This window comes from Acanthochromis polyacanthus, chromosome 8 (assembly GCF_021347895.1).
Source record: "Acanthochromis polyacanthus isolate Apoly-LR-REF ecotype Palm Island chromosome 8, KAUST_Apoly_ChrSc, whole genome shotgun sequence".
NCBI classification, from domain to species: Eukaryota; Metazoa; Chordata; class Actinopteri; family Pomacentridae; genus Acanthochromis; species Acanthochromis polyacanthus.
The window spans coordinates 16,223,558-16,241,488 of NC_067120.1; the positions used below are offsets into that span (position 1 = coordinate 16,223,558).

Genomic DNA, 17,931 nt, shown 5'->3' on the forward strand with positions numbered 1-17,931 from the left:
TTATTGTTGGAGAAGAGGAAGAAGTCACAGGGAGCCAAATCTAGGGAGTTGGCTGAATGTAGATAAACAATTGTGTTGTTGTGGCCAAAAACCGTGTACGTAATCAATGTGCTGTGAACAGGTGCACCCAACTGACATCCCACTCGGTTTGATTCATTTGTACCAAATGTTCTCCCTCAGATGCCACAGGACATTACTGCACTACTCAGCACTATCAGTCTGATCCTGGGAGGCACGTTCATGGTGCTCAACCATGTAAATGAAAGTGATGAGCCTGTTCTTGGTGCAGGCAGCAGAGTGGCTCGGTGGTGAGCACTTTCGCCTTGCAGCTAGAATGTCTCCAGTTTGGGCCTTTTTCTCTTTTTGCATGGAGTTTGCATGTTCTGCTTGTGCATGTGTGGGCTTTCTCCAGGTACTCCAGGCTTCTCCCATAATCCAGAAACATGATGAAGTTAATTGGTGATTCTAAATTGTCCATAGGTGTGAATGTGAGTGTGATTGCTTGTCTCTATGTGTAGCCCTGTGATAGACCGGTGACCTGTCCAGGGTATCCCCCATCTTTGCCCTAAGTCAGCAGGGATAGACTCCAGCCACTCCACGACCCTATTTAACAGTGTATAGATATTGGATGGATGGATGTTCTTGGTGCACTCTTGACCTAAAGTGCCCTTTCCAGTCTTGTTTAAACACTGCCGTTTTTTCTCTGGGTTGCAGCCATAGACATACTGTACCTCTAATGTGATGATATCCAACATAAAGTCTGGCTCATCCTGGGCTGGTGACTGAGATTTGCTCTCTGTTTCAGTTTAACAACCATGCAAAAAATCACAAATGCAAAATCCTAAAAGTTGCCCCAATGTTGATTGCATAATATCATGTGCAATCCAGACTCATGATATTTTCTGCTTGCATCTGTTGCATGTGTGTCACCATGTCATTTCCTGTCACTGATCGTCATAAACTACCTGCTCAACATCAGTGACTGTTGAAACCCACAATGTAATAATAGCACACTGTGTAATAATTATGCATACCTAATTACTTTCTGTGCATAATACGGCATTTTACATTTTGTGGATGGATAGATTATGATTTGGGTGGCAGGTTTTTTGTTAAATCTTTAGTCTCTCTACATATATTGTAATATATCACTTTATTTATCAGCATGTACATCATGTATATTGTTGTTTTTATCCTAACAAACACATCCTTCCCTTCATGAGCCATATTTTAATTATTCCCCATGTGTTTTCTGGTATTGTCATTCAATTGCAAATAGTATGCAAGTGTAGATTGCTTCTTTATGTGCATTCTTGGTGGTTTATGTACTGAAATATTGCAGACTTCCCCATAATCCCCCTCATAAAATGGCCAAGCCAAGATCATAAACAAGATACCACCAACCTTACATCAGCCCATACATGTATAGAAATATATATAGAAATTGAAGTCTTTCAATTGTAAATCTGAACATAAACAGTGGTGATAATTCTACAAATATGCTGATTATGTAAAAGCCTTGTTACATTATGAGCACAAACCTCGCCAGCTACTCATTAACTGCTGGATGCATGCAAAAAAACTGCATGCTAACAAGTTCCCCACATCAGCATAAGCAATATGTTTATGTAATGGTCACAACTTGTTTACACTACCCACCAACAGTCCAGATTTCACTGTGTAAGTCTTGCTTTTACTCTCTGTGGGCCTCTCTCTAGCTCGTGGTAATAAGAACACGTACACAAGCAGGTGTGATATGAATTTAAAGAGCTTTTCGATAGCAGCACATGTAATTAAACATGGTTTTATGAATTGCGAAATGGATGCTACAGGACATGAAGCTTCATTTGTTGTTGCCAGCGCTGAAACATTACCCATCAGACACTATCTGATCCAGGCCCCTAAACTGGAGTGCCAACACACCAGCATGCAGCACAGCATGTTAAATCACACACATCTCCCTCTTCCTCTCTTCCCGTTTGGTTGCGGTCTGCTCTTGTTTTCTTATCAGGAGTACAGAAAATAAGATTCCTGCCCCCTGGGTATCATCATAATTCCAGACTAATCTGTGCGCTGAAAAACAAGCATGTTATCCATCTGCAGGTCTGTTATTACCATTGGATCTGTGGCCATTCTAATTCTGGAGCATTGCGGGTTAGGTGAAGGTTTTAAGCTGATCCTCAGGCACACTGATGGCTTTCACCTACTTGGCACGGCAAGAAATAGAAGTCACCAAAAAACGGCGTAAAGGAAATGAAGGTGTGTGTTTGTGCATCTACCAGGCCAGCTGAAGCGCTTGGAGGAGCACAACGAACAAGCCCATCACAATACAAATTATAGAGAACACGAAGGGTGCTGGTGCAGACCTGCTGCTGCACTGATGTAGAGCAAACACAAATTACTTTGATGCTGCCAGAATTTGACTGCGTGCAAGTATACTTAGTTCTTCAACTTTTCTAAATCTTTTTATTTTTGCCTGTCTTCCTTGGAGCAATTGGGGAAAAACACATCAGTAGATTTTAGTGAATTATAATCCCATTTGATATTACCGGCACTGCAAATTGTGGTAATGCTTTAAAACTACATATTGAAAATAAAATGACAGCAGAAGATGTCTCTATCAATTTCCTTCCTCTTTATTCTGTTCCAACAACATGTAACTTTTATGAATCAGTCTTGCTGCCAGAAGCTCCCAAAACACAGATTAGATTTTAGTGTCATTGTCCGCTTGAAAATGTGGCTGAAAACGAGATGTAAACCTACTAAAGTGGAAGACATGCAGAAATAGTTCAAATCATTTACACCATATACATTAGCTGGGTAATAGAATATATATTAAAGCTGCATGAATGGATTTTTGCCACTTACATGCAGCAACAATCAGAAAACACAACATCTAACATATTACTAATCTATTTACACATGCAGCAGATACAGAGCAACATTAGAGTTCATTTGTATCTCTGTTTGTCCAATATTTACTCGACTTTTACCTCTGTTTTGGTCTCTACTGACATCTAAGAATATCCGTCTGCTTGTGTCAAGATGCTTAATTTGTTTTACTACCTAGTTCTGAATAACTTTGGGTGCTTTTGAGTGACTGACAGAAAGCATACAGTTTAAGTGAGCAGTTTATCAGAGTAGAGCACCCATTTCAGATGTTATCAGCCCATTACATTCCCACTAGGGATCTCCTCCACCTTCTGCTAGGCCCAGGAGGCACATTATTTAATCGAGTTCTGTTATCACCTCATTTAATGGTTGTGGAAGGCGATTTTGCACTTACAAAGAGCTGCAAAAGTCCACATCTGTAATTTGCAGGGGTTCATGGAGACATAATTCTGCAGAATTTCACCCAGGAGACTCACGTTCAAGACCTGTCTGTTGTTTCACTTAACTCTTGTTTTCATTTTTGCTTTCATTTATTTTTTTTTAATCTGTGTTTACTTTTAGCTGGACATTTAGGCCAAAAAAATTCTTGGTCAGGATTAGAAAAGATTCATGGTTTGGGTTAACATTCACACTGTTGATATGGTTTCCGTATGTTACAGAACTATATTTCGTATGTTTACATCCACATTACCACAAGAGGTCGCACACTGTATCATAGTTTCTCCTTATCAATAATCAGAATGGATACTAACTCCTCTACTGAGCCAACTAGAGGGTGGAAAAGATGTGGTCCATATGTACAGGGGGTCATCAGCTTACGTCGGAATTCTGTTCCTACAGCGTGACGTAATTCAGTTTTCACCGTAAGTCGGAACTCGCATATTGTGATGTATGTGGCATGCAACAGGCGAATGTAAACAAGCCGTCTTCCTCGTATAGTTCCGTTTGACGACGTAATCATTCGTCTGCTACGCTCAACGAGTTCACAGGCAAAATTTGTTTTAACATTGCAGGTGTTAGATCAGAATGATGGAACAAGACTTTCTTAATAAATTTGAGAGATGGCAACGTAACCACGAAACACCGTAGGTCGAGGACGTTGTAAACCGAGGATCTGGTGTATAGGAATAGTCTGCGATGTTAATCTGAACTGGGTGAGCAAGAGTATGAAGGACCACGACGGCAGAAACCCAAGAAAGCTAAAAGCTTAGTGGAGCCACTCAGAATTGTTAATTTAAGTGATCATTTTTTTTAAAAAGAGAAATTTTTTTGGTTGGCTTCTCACTATGAGTGAGCCCTTTCACATCCCAAATAGCTGTTTGATCCATTGTCAATATAGAAGCTATATGTTGTGTAGCCCTAAGGTTGCGTGAGCTGTTCACGCCATCCTTTGTTCTATATTTGCATCTTACATTAATGCAGATTGATCAAACAGCTGCTACATGCGTGATTTGGTGTGACTTTGTCTCAGCATGACATTGGGAACGGACATCACTACAGTGCCATTGTGTCCCTACAATGAGATGACCTGTTGGTGACATTGCCTCTAAAGGTAGTGGAGAGGACACAATGAGAGGTTGCAGGTTTTCTGTTTATGCAGGAATCCGCATAAGACTTGAATAGATGGAGCAGAACAGGTTGGTACGGAGTCTAACCCGTTTGCCCTCTGAGCTGATTGTCTGTATAGATCGCTGTTCCCTCTTCAGAAGCACAAAACTCTCATCCACAATCAAAGGTGAATTGACTGTTTATTGACGAGTACTCAGCCAGCAGTGCTCAACGTCTGAAATCAATGACATGCCTGTTGTACACGTTTGCTACTTGCTGTCAATGAGAATTGCCACCTTGAGCTTCTGCGACAAGACACAAACTTATTACCTTGCTTCATTTGTGCTTAATATACCTCTCGGGCTTTAAACATAAAAAGATTTATGTTGTTAATTCCAGCCTCCACCAGTTATTGGCATTCATATATACAAAAAAAGGCAGCAAGTTGGGTTTATAACAAATCTGTATCATGCAGACTGCTGTTATTCAAGGTGATGGAAAGCTTTCTGCTCTTGCACACCACCAGAGCCATTTTTTTCTGAGCACTAAGAAGATGTAGAACAAACACTGGCTGCTCCCCGCCTGTCCTCCTTCAGCCCTGAAATCCAAGATTACATTTTCTATCTTTGTAGGGCTATCTGAAAACCTAGAAACACTTTGGAGCCATGAATGTATTACTGTATGTCCTTGGTCATAATATTTATTTTAATTGAAGATGTCCTTTCTTTTATGATTCTACGTTATCTTACAATCAAGAGGTTTTCATTTTTTTAAACCAACCCAGTGGAGGATTGCACAGTGCAGCTGGGGATCTCTTTGGTCTTGTTACTGTACATCAGATAATATAATGAAAAGAGTGCACACACAGGGATTGTATCTACGTCACAAATATCATTATACATCTCAGGCAACAAGACCTTATGGACTTCTACTCTGTCTGCTATATCAACACATACTTTACCGCTGAGCTTTATTTATGCTGGAGTGCTTAATACATTTCGAATTATTACTATTCATCACAGGCTGGCAGGTGGAACTTTAAACAACCATCAAGGCTAAACAAAAGTCAACAAACACTCTCAGCTTCCTTCCTCTGGAGCTGCAGGGAAGCTGGTGCAGATACAGTGCAGGATGTCCTCAGGGTGTGCTGCTGCACGGGTAGTGTCGGGGTCTCGGTGTCATCTAGCAGTGTAGTGTTTTCATGGCAGCAGTTGGTCCATACACTCTGCAGCCTGGGGATGAATGAATATGAAAATAGATTGGAGCATCCAGCAGAGAAGGTTGTGGAAACATCATGTCTTTCTTTCACTCACTGCCTCCTTGATTCCCCACGTCTCCTGCAGCGTAATGCGTCAAACTGAAGGTTTCCTCACTGAAAAGGTCACTAGTCTTACACGTGTTAAACTGATGTAGCAGTCACAGCTCATACCTGGTTCACACGTGACGTATTCCTAATATGTTGTAGACGTTGGATTACCGAAATGTACCGGAGGAGGTTAATGCACTGAAGAGTGTTTGGTGCTATAGAAAACATTTTTAAAGATGCTAGGTGTAATTCCTTATTTTTTAATCTGTATTAGTTATCTGGACATTCTAATTATAATACCTCTTCAGTCATTGATTAAACCCCTAAAGCCCATTTCTTTGTATCAAACTTCAAAACTAGAAGTCTTTTTTTCCATGAAAATAATCCCTTTTTGTATCAAAATGGCTTAGATGTCACTTTACATCGTTGCTTCATCTGGAATGTACAGATCTATAACATCCCCATCTCTATGTACACTCAGACCTTCCCACTCACTGCAGCTCAAGCACACAAGCTCATATATGGCTCTGCTGAAACTAGGGCAAGACCCCAAAATCCGGTCGTTGTGGTGGATCTCGAAATATTAATTTCAAGATCCGAATATGCACTTCTACAATACACATCATCAAGTCTCATAGGAAAGATCTTATAGATGTATATTGTCGCATTACTGAAGATGAGGAATCCTGTGTTTTTGGGCCCACACTGTGAGGCTTCCATTCCGACCATTTTTATTCAATCTGCCTCTTTCCTTCAGCTCATAACTTCATAAAAGTTTCATACAAATTGATGGACTACACAATTACACAAAGAGATAAAATACAAATGTCTGTTTCTGCTTATTCTGTCTATCAAAATGCTGAAAAGTGAAAGGGATCGCTAGTGCAGAGTGAATTTTTGTATTATCTCACTGTATTGTTATCTCAGTCCTGATTCTGATCATGTATATTTCACCTCAACACCAGACCACATCTCTGAGCTGTGATATTGAAGGTGTAGGCAGAAATCACAGCTCAACCACTCACACTTTCATTTCAACCTGATCCCACAGACAGACGTTTTGATTCCCGTCTGCTTTTTCCCCCTCAAAGTTAACCGATGCTTGGCACGCGTCGCCTCCTCAGAAGTTTTAAAATCAGAAGAGCTGGAGCTTCCTGTCTGATTAGCACTTCATTTGATCTTCATGCAGACAGGGGACATCAGGGTTAAACCCTTTATCATGTTCTACATCTGTGTTGCGTGGTGTGTTACAGTATCTCGTGTGCTGCTTTGTGTAGAAGTGAAAGGAAAACTTGGAGTTGGAGTGAAGTCTCAAGGAAGAGGCTTTTTAGCAGGAAAACAAAGTTGAAGTTCCTAAGTGTCAAACAAGAAGACGCTATTACCGACTCTTTATTTCTTGCTAAGTTTTGTTAGAAATTACCTCTACACAACACCAGCAAGAACATTTTGTGCTTTGCTCATAAGTAACATCTCATTACACATTATTAGTGCCGTAAATACACTGGGATTGTTAGCTAAACATTACAGTCACAGGGTCAATTAATGCAGTAATTCATAATTAATCGGTGTAAATTGCAGGGTTTTAAAAAAAGTCATAGACGCTGTGTGTGGGCAGAAATATGAGAGTAAATTGCTTTTCAGGCTATGAATTAGATGGCCATTATGCTGATTGCTTCGAAAGGAACGTACCACGTGTTATCGTGCGAGGAAGCCTACAGTGTGCTATTTTTATCCATGGTCATGTTCCCACGTGAATTAAAGATTCAAACCTTTTTAATAATTTAGTGTCATTGAGAAAGATGTTTTGGTTGGCTTCCCACAGTCTGGCTGCGCTGGCTTTGAAGCACCCACCTGTGCTTTTTGTGTGTGTGCGCACGCTGGACCGATTCCTGTCAAAGCTGTCACGAGAGGAGCGGGCCACGACGGTGATGATTCATTCATAAAAGGCCCCTCATTTAATTACTCTCAAATCGGGTCACACGGATACCCAGGAGAAGCGGCTGCTTTACGGTGGCGGTGGGTGATCAGATCTGAGCCGCGCATCAAATCACAAACCACTCTCAGATCCCCACGGCTCTCCGTTCACGTGAACAGGATTTCAATCTTCACCGCTCGCACCAAAGAGATTTCCACCCACCTGGAGAGTCAGAGCTGGCCTAATAAACCTGTTTATGTATTAAACACTGTGGGGACACTTGATATTCCTGACAGACATTGCCTTAGACAAGTAATCACAGCAATAACTCCATATTAAATCTCCACCTCTTTTAAGATGTTCTGTTGTTTGTTGTCAAGGTTACCATAAGGAGTGCTGGAATACAGATATCTCTTCCACCAGCTTGGGATGATCCCTATTTTTCTGTCCCAGCTACACCTAAGCCTCGCGTCTTTTAAGTTTAATAACACCCAATGTTAAATATCAGCTTCTAAGATGAGCATCCTCTCTCACATAAGCTGCTGCCGATAGCTTTCCTTACAATAGAGGTGAATGGCAGCCGCAATTGTCTGGAAAAGTTGTTGCCAGAATGGAAAATAAATGTTGGTACTTTAAAAGTCATTCAGATATAACACATGCAGTGGAATATTGAATTGATCCAACTTTTGTGCTCTGAGTGATGGCCTGCTGAATTTATACCCAGGCATGAAATCAATACAAATTCAGTTAGTGGCAGAGCACTGATTATGATTTCATATTCCACTCTCACAGCTTTCTGATCAGTTGTGTTTTTGTTAACTCGCTACAGTGTTGTTGTTGTGGGAGAAGACAGACAGAGGAAAAGCCTGTGTGAGCATTAGCTGGGAATTCTGGGGGCAAAAAGGTTTACAAGCAGGCCATATACCTGCATTACACACTTGGCTGAAGGTTAAACCTCTCAAATATCGGTTTGTGAGGAATGCAGTTAAAGAAACCCCAAAATGCACCCATCACAGTGAGGACAAATGGGATGTGAGGCCCATTAGCTGAGAGAATGAGTAGGACTGAGGGTTCGTTTCTGCCCGAGCAAGCAAAGGGCAGACCGGATGATAAACGACAGCTTGGACAAGAGGACGGTTGGGAAAGGACAAAAGAAGGAGATGGAATCACTGTTCATCAATATGAAATACAGACTTTATACACAATAAATGCTTTCATTTTCCATATAAATGTTCAGCAATAAATATTAAGTTTCCCATATTTTTTACCTTAATCGCAACTTTCACGGTCTTTAAGGGACACACGGGAAGACAAATGACACTTCCTGTAAAGATTCACCTTGTTAGAAAGTAAATGGTTTCACTAAATGTAACTATAATGTGGAGATGGTGCCCTCGGGTTGCGTTGGAAATGCAGTCTCAGGTAAATTCACCCTGTCACAGTGCAAAACTCATGACCATAAAGCACGTCAGAAGAGCTTTTATCGGTCTTAACGCGCTCTTCAGAGAGCATCATTCAATCTGCATGTACCATCCAGAGGTGCTGCTTGACCACAGGCAGGGGCTACTGTATCGGTCTCGCTTCACAGATGATGGGAAAGAGCATTTGGGTGAACGATGAGCATCTTAACCTTTCGGGGTCACTGAGTCCACCATCACAGACTGATGGTCATCCAGGCCTTTACCCTTAAAACATGTGTACTAATATTCAATACTGTCAGCAGATTCTCTGTAAATTTGTATTTCCATGCCGGGAAGACACAGATGGTTTTCTATTTTCAGTCTCTGCTGACTAAAGGCAACTAGACAGCCAGTGCTTCTTGCTCACAAGCCCTTCATAGCTTTGGTCCTTGATATACAATTTCAGAAGACTGCCACTGACTCACATTTTCTCCACAGTCCATTGTACCGCAAGCAAACACTGCACCTCTGTTCATCAAATGCAGTATTCAATTCCTGCTCCCCAGTCTCCCAACAAGATTCTTTCATGTCAAATTGACACTTTAGTGAACAGCACTTCATGGGTTTTTATATTGCCTGGCAACGGCAGAAAACCCACTCCTTGCGGCTTCTTCAGGTCGAGGAGCGGCTGGTCGGGGGAACGGTTTGGATGGTCGAGATGAAGAGGAAGGATGGTGGATGGTATTAATCATAATGGCGATGTAGCTTTCTGTTTGGCTTGCCTCCAGGCAGTGGAGCAAAATTAAAGCCCGGAAAATCGGATTATGGAGTCCCCGGAGGTGGGATGCCCAGTAGCCAGCTGATGAGCGCTCATCTACTCTTAGCTGTACTCCGCACAGTGCGCGCCGCTGTTGGCTGGGAGGCCAATTTGTTAACAGTTATTGCTCGTTAGTGTAGCTTCCTGATAGTGGAAAGAGGTTCCATAGCTGAGACAATAGCCAGGGTCTATTGTCTTGCAATTATCGCAGTCTGAGGGAAAGCACCGGTTGATAGATTGTCTCTGGCTTTGCTGATTGCCAATTTGCTGGTAGGACCCCCATTATCAGCGACACCTGTAGCGCCTGAATTCTAAATATGCAATACATTGTTTTTGACTTCTCATCACTTGTCAATTCATATTTCACATTAAAGAATGGTTGGATACTCTACCGCTGCAGTCCATTAACGGCATGCACTCCTGAAACACTGACTAATATGCTGTAAAGATGAAGAAGCGCAATCCAGAATGCTGAATTTTTCGTCTCTCCATTATAAGCAGGTCTACAGGTAGCAATTAATGTCTTTATTGATTCAGTGGCAGATTATTTTCTCATTTAACCATGAATAGTTGGGTCAATAAAAAGGAAGAAAATGGTGAAACATGGGTGTTTTTGAGAAAATTACACATGGTGCTTAAAAAATGGAATCAATTATCAAAAAGTCTCTTCCTAAAAGATATTACAGCCATACAAATTAAAGATATTCTTCATATCTTGATTAAAAAAAGGAAGCTGCAAACAAGAAAAAGTTAACCATTTTTCATCACTGATTGCTAAAATTGTTGTTCATTAAATTTCTGAGGAAGTAACAATTTATCAATTAACATTAATTAATTTCACTATTACGGTGTTTACTGCTTGTTTTCTCCTCCACCGGTGAGAGTCCAAATTTCCAGAAGATATAAACACTACATGTCCTCATCTCATGAAGCAGATAAACTCTCAGTGAACAGCCTTACATGCAGGTAGGTTGTATTTTAGCCCTAGAAAGCCTCCTCTGCCTGCAGTGTGCCGTCTCGGTGCAGCCCTGCCCAAGCATCTCACCGGAGCTGCTCACACAAAGGAGCTTATTGTGTAACTGTGCCTCAGTTTTAATGAAGCAGCGCTCGGGCTCCATCGCAGTCCTCCCTCTCCGCCAGTCTCCTCCCTTCCTCCCGCCTTCCTCATGAATATCGCAGCGCTCTCCCTCATTATTCATGAGCTGGTATCGTCGTAGTCATGTGCGCCGAGAGCGAGCAAGAAAAGGGGGGAGTGTCTCAGCGAACGAGAGCCACAACTCTGGCGTGTGAGCGTGTGCAAGTGTGTGTGCGAGTCTGAAACGGAGGCAGAGAGGAGAGAGGAGAGAGGAGACACCCCCGGCTGATGCTGAAACGTCCGCTGCTACTAGTACCACTGCTGAAGCTGCTGTTGGCATCTGAGCCTTCTTCTTCTTTTACACTCAGCTGGAGCTCTCTGTGCCTCTAAACTGGGCTTGTTTGTGACTGTCTGAATGTGTGAATGGGCTGCCCGAGAGAGAGAGATGCCTGCTAAGGAGTGACTGATGAGAACCAGCGCTCCGGTGTGGAGGGTGACCCCCTGTGTCCGTGCCACCACTACTCGGGGAGAATTGGACGCCTGGCGTTTCCACGACGACTATAATGGGCTGCAATCTGTGCACTTTACAGAAGCGAGAGGAACACTACAAGCTGCTGTATGAGATTGCACAGGTGAGCACAGGCACGGCTGACTCTGGCATCGATTGTTGTTGTGTGTGTGTGATTCATTATGCGAGCTGTGAGGAGAGCAGTCCTAGTCCAGGAGCCTTGTTGGGAGTATTTTAGGTGGCAGATGGGAAAGGTATGAATGAGGGATTAATGTATAAAATGAAAGTGAGGCACCGTAATGGAGTGAGCTGCTTCCTACTTGCCAGCAGATGTGTTCTGAGTAATGAGCAGTTGCTTAGAGAGCAGCTAGTGTGCAGCCCATTCATCCTGCTGGAGGAGCTGTGCTGAGGGAGCAAGTTTTTTTTTTTTTTTATGGAATAGTAGCGCCTGAGTGCTACTACATGGTGTTATTGTGCCAGTTTCTTCCTCGGGTGATGTTCAGAATGTGCCGTTAAGCGTGATTCGTCTGGGAAAGTTTTCTTTTGGCACTTTTGGTGTCGTTGTCACACTTCAATGTGTTCTACCAGCAAGTGTTTAAGAGCACACTTTATTTAATGTTCTATATTTCTGCTCAAATGCACGAAAAAAATCATACAAATGTTGGGACATTTGACTGCACCATTCAATTAAGGAGGATTTTATGATAGCCGCTTGTGTAGATACAGGGTTTATACACAATTAACACGGTCATTTAGGAAAATAGCAGGCAAATAGATAGAGGACACTGTCTTATACACTGAGGGGAAGCCAAACAGATAAACAAGCATTCACCTACCCACCTCCACACTCTCCCTATCAGCCCTCGTCTGATGGCAGGCTAATAACTGTGAAGCTCCTGGAAGTGGAGTAGTGCTCATCCCCTCCCCTGCAGTAGCGCCTGCCTTCACGCCACCATGATCACAGCCTCATTAGCCGTTTTATACAACCATCCTGTGCATTAATTAGACGTGAAATGTCTCTCTTTACCCTTGTGAAGTGACGGGGGAAGAGAAGAAGACGCGGGGGAGGTAAACTAGCTCGGGTTAACCAGCGCTGCCTGTAGTTTTCAGCTCACGCGCAACTTGAGATGCTGCCAAACTCTGGTGACGGACGCCGTCAGCGAGATCTGAACCGCATTAATGATCAGAAAAAGGCGCTGCACTGGACGTGTGCTGCAAGCTTGTAGATCAGCAGCGAAGGAGGTTCACTAATGGTCTGTTTAATATTAGCAAACAGACAGAAGTATCAGGGGACCCCGGAGGATGAGTAGGGAGCCGCTGCCTCTCCACAGAAGGATCATAAAAATAGTGCTGTCTTGGTGCTTATCTTGGCTTTTGCGCCTCTCTCTCTGTCTCTGCACCAGTTGTTAAGAAATTGTGTTGACTCCTTTTCTCGTGGTTAAGCAGAGAGGATCAGCATCCGCCAAGTGGGCCAGTCTCTGGGGCACCGTCGCCGTTGACAGGAGCTCTCTGGCGTGTCTGTCCACCCACTGATATACTGAGCCGGTTCAGGCACAAGCTGCAACATCAGCACCTACTGTCTGATCACCACTGTGGGAGGGAAGGATGTAGAGTATGAGGATAAAGACTGGGATGGGAATACGGAGTAAGCTGTTAAAGGGTAGAAAGGAGATTAAGGAAAGGAAGCAGGAGCAGGTGAGCATCATTAGCACAGGGACAGGGAATAAAGAGGGGAAAGAAGTGGGCTGTTTGGCTCTTTAGTTAATAAGAAACCATAAACCTCACAGTGAACCATCTCATCTGTGCACATGCTCCCACATGTCCTCCGAGACAACAACACAAGCAGCGAATTCTTAGCAGCAGCACAGCAAATACTGAAAAACACATCAACACAATGGGTAGAGGAGAAGAGGGACAGGGAGGAGAGTCTCCTCAGGTAGTAGAGCTCTGTTTGCACTTATACAAGTATGTCACCATGTCTTTGTGGTCAGGAAGAAGTGTTGTGACAGTGGGGAGCTTTACTCACTGCTCACACCACCGGCAACCTAATCCTCTTTCTTACATATCGACTGTCTAGCTTGCTCAGCTTTCACCCTCGCTGCATGTTTTTTTCTCTATCATCCTCGCACAGTTTGGTGTCTCTTTTTGTTCAGAAACACAAACCCCCAGACACACACACACACACACACTCGACTGTGATTATGCAGAGTCGACGAATGTGTGTATGCAAATGAAGTAGAAGTGGCTTGCTGGTGCCACAGCGTGACTGACCAGCCTTGTGGCAGGTTGATTTGAAGAGCAGGAGTCAGTCGCAGGGGTTGGTTAGCCACCTTCCTCCCCTTCCCTTCACACCCAGAAACAATTTTGACACTCTCTCTGTCTGCCTGACCCCACAAGCTGCGGGAGATTTATGACTAGCAGGCTGCCTCGCTCTCTCTCGCGTTCCCTCTTCCCTCTGTTCTCATGGCTGCGAGTGTTCTGCATGGAAATGTGTTCACCTTTCTCAGCTGGCCTGCAAAGCTATCTCACCGGGCTGACATTTTTTATTTATTGAATCAGCTCTCTTGCCCGAACAAGAGGACACAGGAATCTTCTTGCAGCCTTGTTCTTTTTCTCACTTTCCAAAGTTCAAATTTATTTTTCTGCCTACCACTGATGAACACTCCATCCACAGGTCTCTCTTTGTCTTTTTATCTATAGCCTTTCTCCTTTTTGATCCCCTTGATTGCTCTTCTTCTTTGATTACATTCCTTTCGGCCTTTGTTCCTGCTGCTCTCTACTAGATTCCGCTCCACTTAACCTTCCACTAAGTGTCTGAAAGAAGAAGTTTTACTTTCATCTTTGTTCAAGGAAAGTGGAACCTTGTTGAACCTATTGGCCTAAGGTTGAGCATCTCTCACAGTCTGGTCAGTGAGACTCTTGCAGTTTGAATTTTGCATCAAGCAGCTGCTCAGGCCATTTTTTTCTTTGCACACAGTAACATACTGTAGTTGATTCGCTGTGTGATCTGGCAGGGCTTTGTAATTCCCATTGTGTCCGTGAGCTCCCCTCGTGAGTGTCACACATTGTCTGTGCACCACTAAAACCCAGTGATGTGTGGCTTTTTGGAGCCTAATTAGCAAGATGGCAGATGTTGATGAGAAGAGCAATGCAGCGTACAGTGGATCAGAGTTACGTGAGACTTCTGCGGCGTGCATTAATGGTCTATGCCGCCTTTTGACAAAAGCTTTTTGTTTGCAGTGGGGTTGTGATTAAAACAAAGGTCCAAGGACGCCTGCAGTGGATGTCAAAACTTAGCCTCTGGGATACAGTGGCACCCAGCTGCTCTTAATGTTGCCGGGTAATGAATTTCACCCATCGCAGCGCAGAGCACAGAAGCTCCGTATTTCATTATCCTGTTGTGTAATTTTCCAATGAACCTGACTTTCTTTTTTCGAAGTTTTGAAAAAAGCATAGCCAGTTTTATAAGTTTTATTAGGCAAGAGGAGAATCACTCTCCACTGTGTTTGAGAAATAAATGGAAAGCAGCTTCTCAGCTCAATGAGGCACAGCAGTCCCTGATAACTTGCTGATGCATATGAATGAGAATGAGGCACCCGCAGCACACACACACACACACACACACACACGGTTCTCAAGGAAACAAAAACACAGTCTTAGTGAATATTCTAACTATACGACCAGAAACCATGAATTTTAGAGTGTGACTGTGCTCAGGAGGCCAACTGTAATGTAATGGAATCTCAGAGTTTAGCGGTGTCATGTTGAGCTGTGTCACCAGGCTGACAGGACGGGACACACAGACGTGACATAAAGCACATCTAGAATTAATTTGTTTCTTGGGCTGAGAGGCAATTCCCTGGAGGTCGGTCCTGCAAAGGGGTGGATATTCCGTTTTGTGTACCAGCGCCAGATGTGAAACCTGTGGACCGGAGACGGTCTAAGGAGGACACAGCTGACTTGCTGCTGCTTCTGCAACACCACTAGCCATGTGTGTAATGGAGATGCATTCAAGAAAAGGTTGAGGAGCTATCACAACAGCCAGACTTGTTGAGAAAAAGGTTGGCTAGCTGCACCGAGCTGCCTGGATCATCACATGCAGAAAGCCTGCACCAGAATTTACACGTGTGTTATCTGCTGAAGCAAGGCCATTACTCTGCATGTAGTGTATAGAGCTGCAGAGTGTGAGACGAGTCATTTCAGGGGTCTGGGGCTCTGGAAGTAAAAGTTTATTTCTTGGACAACATCCAAAGCTTTAACTGTCAAGAAACTTTCTCTTTCTCTCCCTCGCTTCCATAATAAAAAGGGAAAGTTGTGCCTAATTAACTTCACTTCTACTTGTCCGGAAGAAGGCCCTTTGTTAGTTTAGGGGAATTTGTTGTCACAGACGTTTAGTGTAGATAATGGTGTTCTTCAAGGAAACACTCTAGGCCCAATTATGTTTTCTACATGCACCTTTGACTTTCACTTTATTGATATTATTATAATTACTACAGGTTTAAGCCTGTGTGCATGAAAATATAAAGAAAGAGGTGACCTTGTCGGGAATTATTTGATAATAGATTCAGGCGAATGCATAATTTTCAGTCCAAGTGTGAGGATCACCTTCTTCTTGTACTGTTTTATCTTTTAAATATCTGCATATTTTGAGGTTTGGATTGCTTATAGGACATTATAATCTGTATTTTTGACTTTTTATGACATTTTCATCGACCAATGACCTGACTAATTGAGAAAAGAATCAGCAGTCGAATTTCCAAAGCCTGCTGTAAAACTGGAATACACATTGAAGTGAGATACTTTCAGAGACAGCAACTATCCCACTTCCATGCTTTATGCCTGTATTATGCACCTGTGATGGCTGTGATGGTACATTAAAGCTGTTGAACCTTGCTCTCACCTCCCCACCACATCTTCAGCACCATCTCCAGACAGTTAGCTACAAATGTTCTCATCCATCTTCTTGTCCCATTATGTTTTTTGAAAGATGTCTCTCAACCATTAAAATTGATAGGAGCCGAGAAAGAGGGGGAGGAGAGGAAAAAAATGCGCAGCTTGATTGATCTCGTGTCCACCCTGGAAAGATTAGCCTGAAATATAATCTGGGCTTTCAGCGGAGCTTTTTACAATTCCCAAACAATACAAAGGTCCATATTTTTTCAGCTGTCGTCAGGTTTATAGGCAGACAGAAAGGACAGATGCGTAGACACAAATCCCTCTCATGCCTTACCAATATAAAGAAGCATATTTCTGAGTCGGCCCCATCATCGGTGCTCTTTCTGGGCTTCATCCTGCAGCTTCTAACCAGATGCCTGATCTGTCAGCCAACCGTGTTTGATTACAACACAAAGGGACGCCTGCAAGCTTTGCTGCTGTCTGTCTCGGGGTTTCCAGAGACTGAAATTGAGATCTAAATACGCCGAAATGATCTTTTTCTACTCAGGCTGTTTGCAAAGGCGCATTATTTACCTCCTCAGTCTATAGCTCCCCTTTCAGTGTCTAACGCTATTCCCATACTTATCAGGTTGAAGACACTGCAAAGAGTGTTGTGTAACCTCTGCCTCTCCAGCAGAGCCCACTTGGTAATTGGAAATTTAATAGCCTGATTTTGTGCGATTCGCACATTTAGTTACTTGACTGACTCTGTATATCAGATTTCAGTAGATGGAATTGCTTGTTTTTAAGCACAATGCTGTTCGATGAGGTGAAATGAAAAAGGTAATTACAATCCAGATCGCAGAGTTTGGGGCAGGGATGTGTGGCGTACTCCTCGGATACAGATGATGTCACATTTGCCACGAGACACGAAGTCAATGGGTTTTATCAGTCAGTCCACTAAATCTCACCATGGAGGAGCAGAAGGGATTTAAAAGGGAGCTGATGAATTGACCTTTTCCTTTTCATCTGTTTCTTATCTCAATAAGAACCCAGCTGACCTTTTCAGCCACACATCAAGTCTCTGGACTCTCTCGTCGCAGAGCGGCTCTCCAACCTTACATGGCTCTTCAAAATTAGTTTTATCTCCTGTTTGTGCTTCTGTCGGTACCGATTTCTTTCATCTCGCTCGCAGCTACCGCCAACGAAGAGCCGCGCAAACCAGCCATGACATACCATTTTCCTTAGGGAGCTAAAGCTGTTTATCAGAGAACAAATTTCTCACCGCTGGGTGTCAGATGTGGAGGAACATGTTTTGGCCGCTCGCTGCTTTAAAGGCATTCAGACAAGGGTTGAGATGGGAGGAGATCATCTAATGTAAGAGCGTAGAAACAACAAGAAGCCAATTATAGATGCAAACAAAGCCCTGGAGGTCATTCTACTCATTCACCTTCCTTTTGTTGTTTCTGCCACCTCATTAGCTCTCTGGGATTAAATGTGATCTCGTTCTCGTACTGAGAACTCGCTTTGGAAGATGAGTATGACATCAGCATGGCGTCACCTCTGAGCAATCCTTGTCTTAGTGCACATTCAGC

General features: G+C 43.1%; 1 protein-coding gene across 1 annotated transcript in view; it reads left to right on the plus strand.

Moving 5' to 3' along the window:
• Positions 1-11,090: 11,090 nt before the first annotated feature.
• LOC110950276 (PDZ domain-containing RING finger protein 4-like) overlaps positions 11,091-17,931 on the plus strand; it is a 57,200-nt gene continuing 50,359 nt past the window's right edge. Inside the window, exon 1 of the mRNA XM_022192750.2 lies at positions 11,091-11,585. Coding sequence (XP_022048442.1) covers positions 11,517-11,585 — 69 coding nt within the window. The 5' untranslated portion in view covers positions 11,091-11,516. The remainder of the gene's footprint in view (positions 11,586-17,931) is intronic.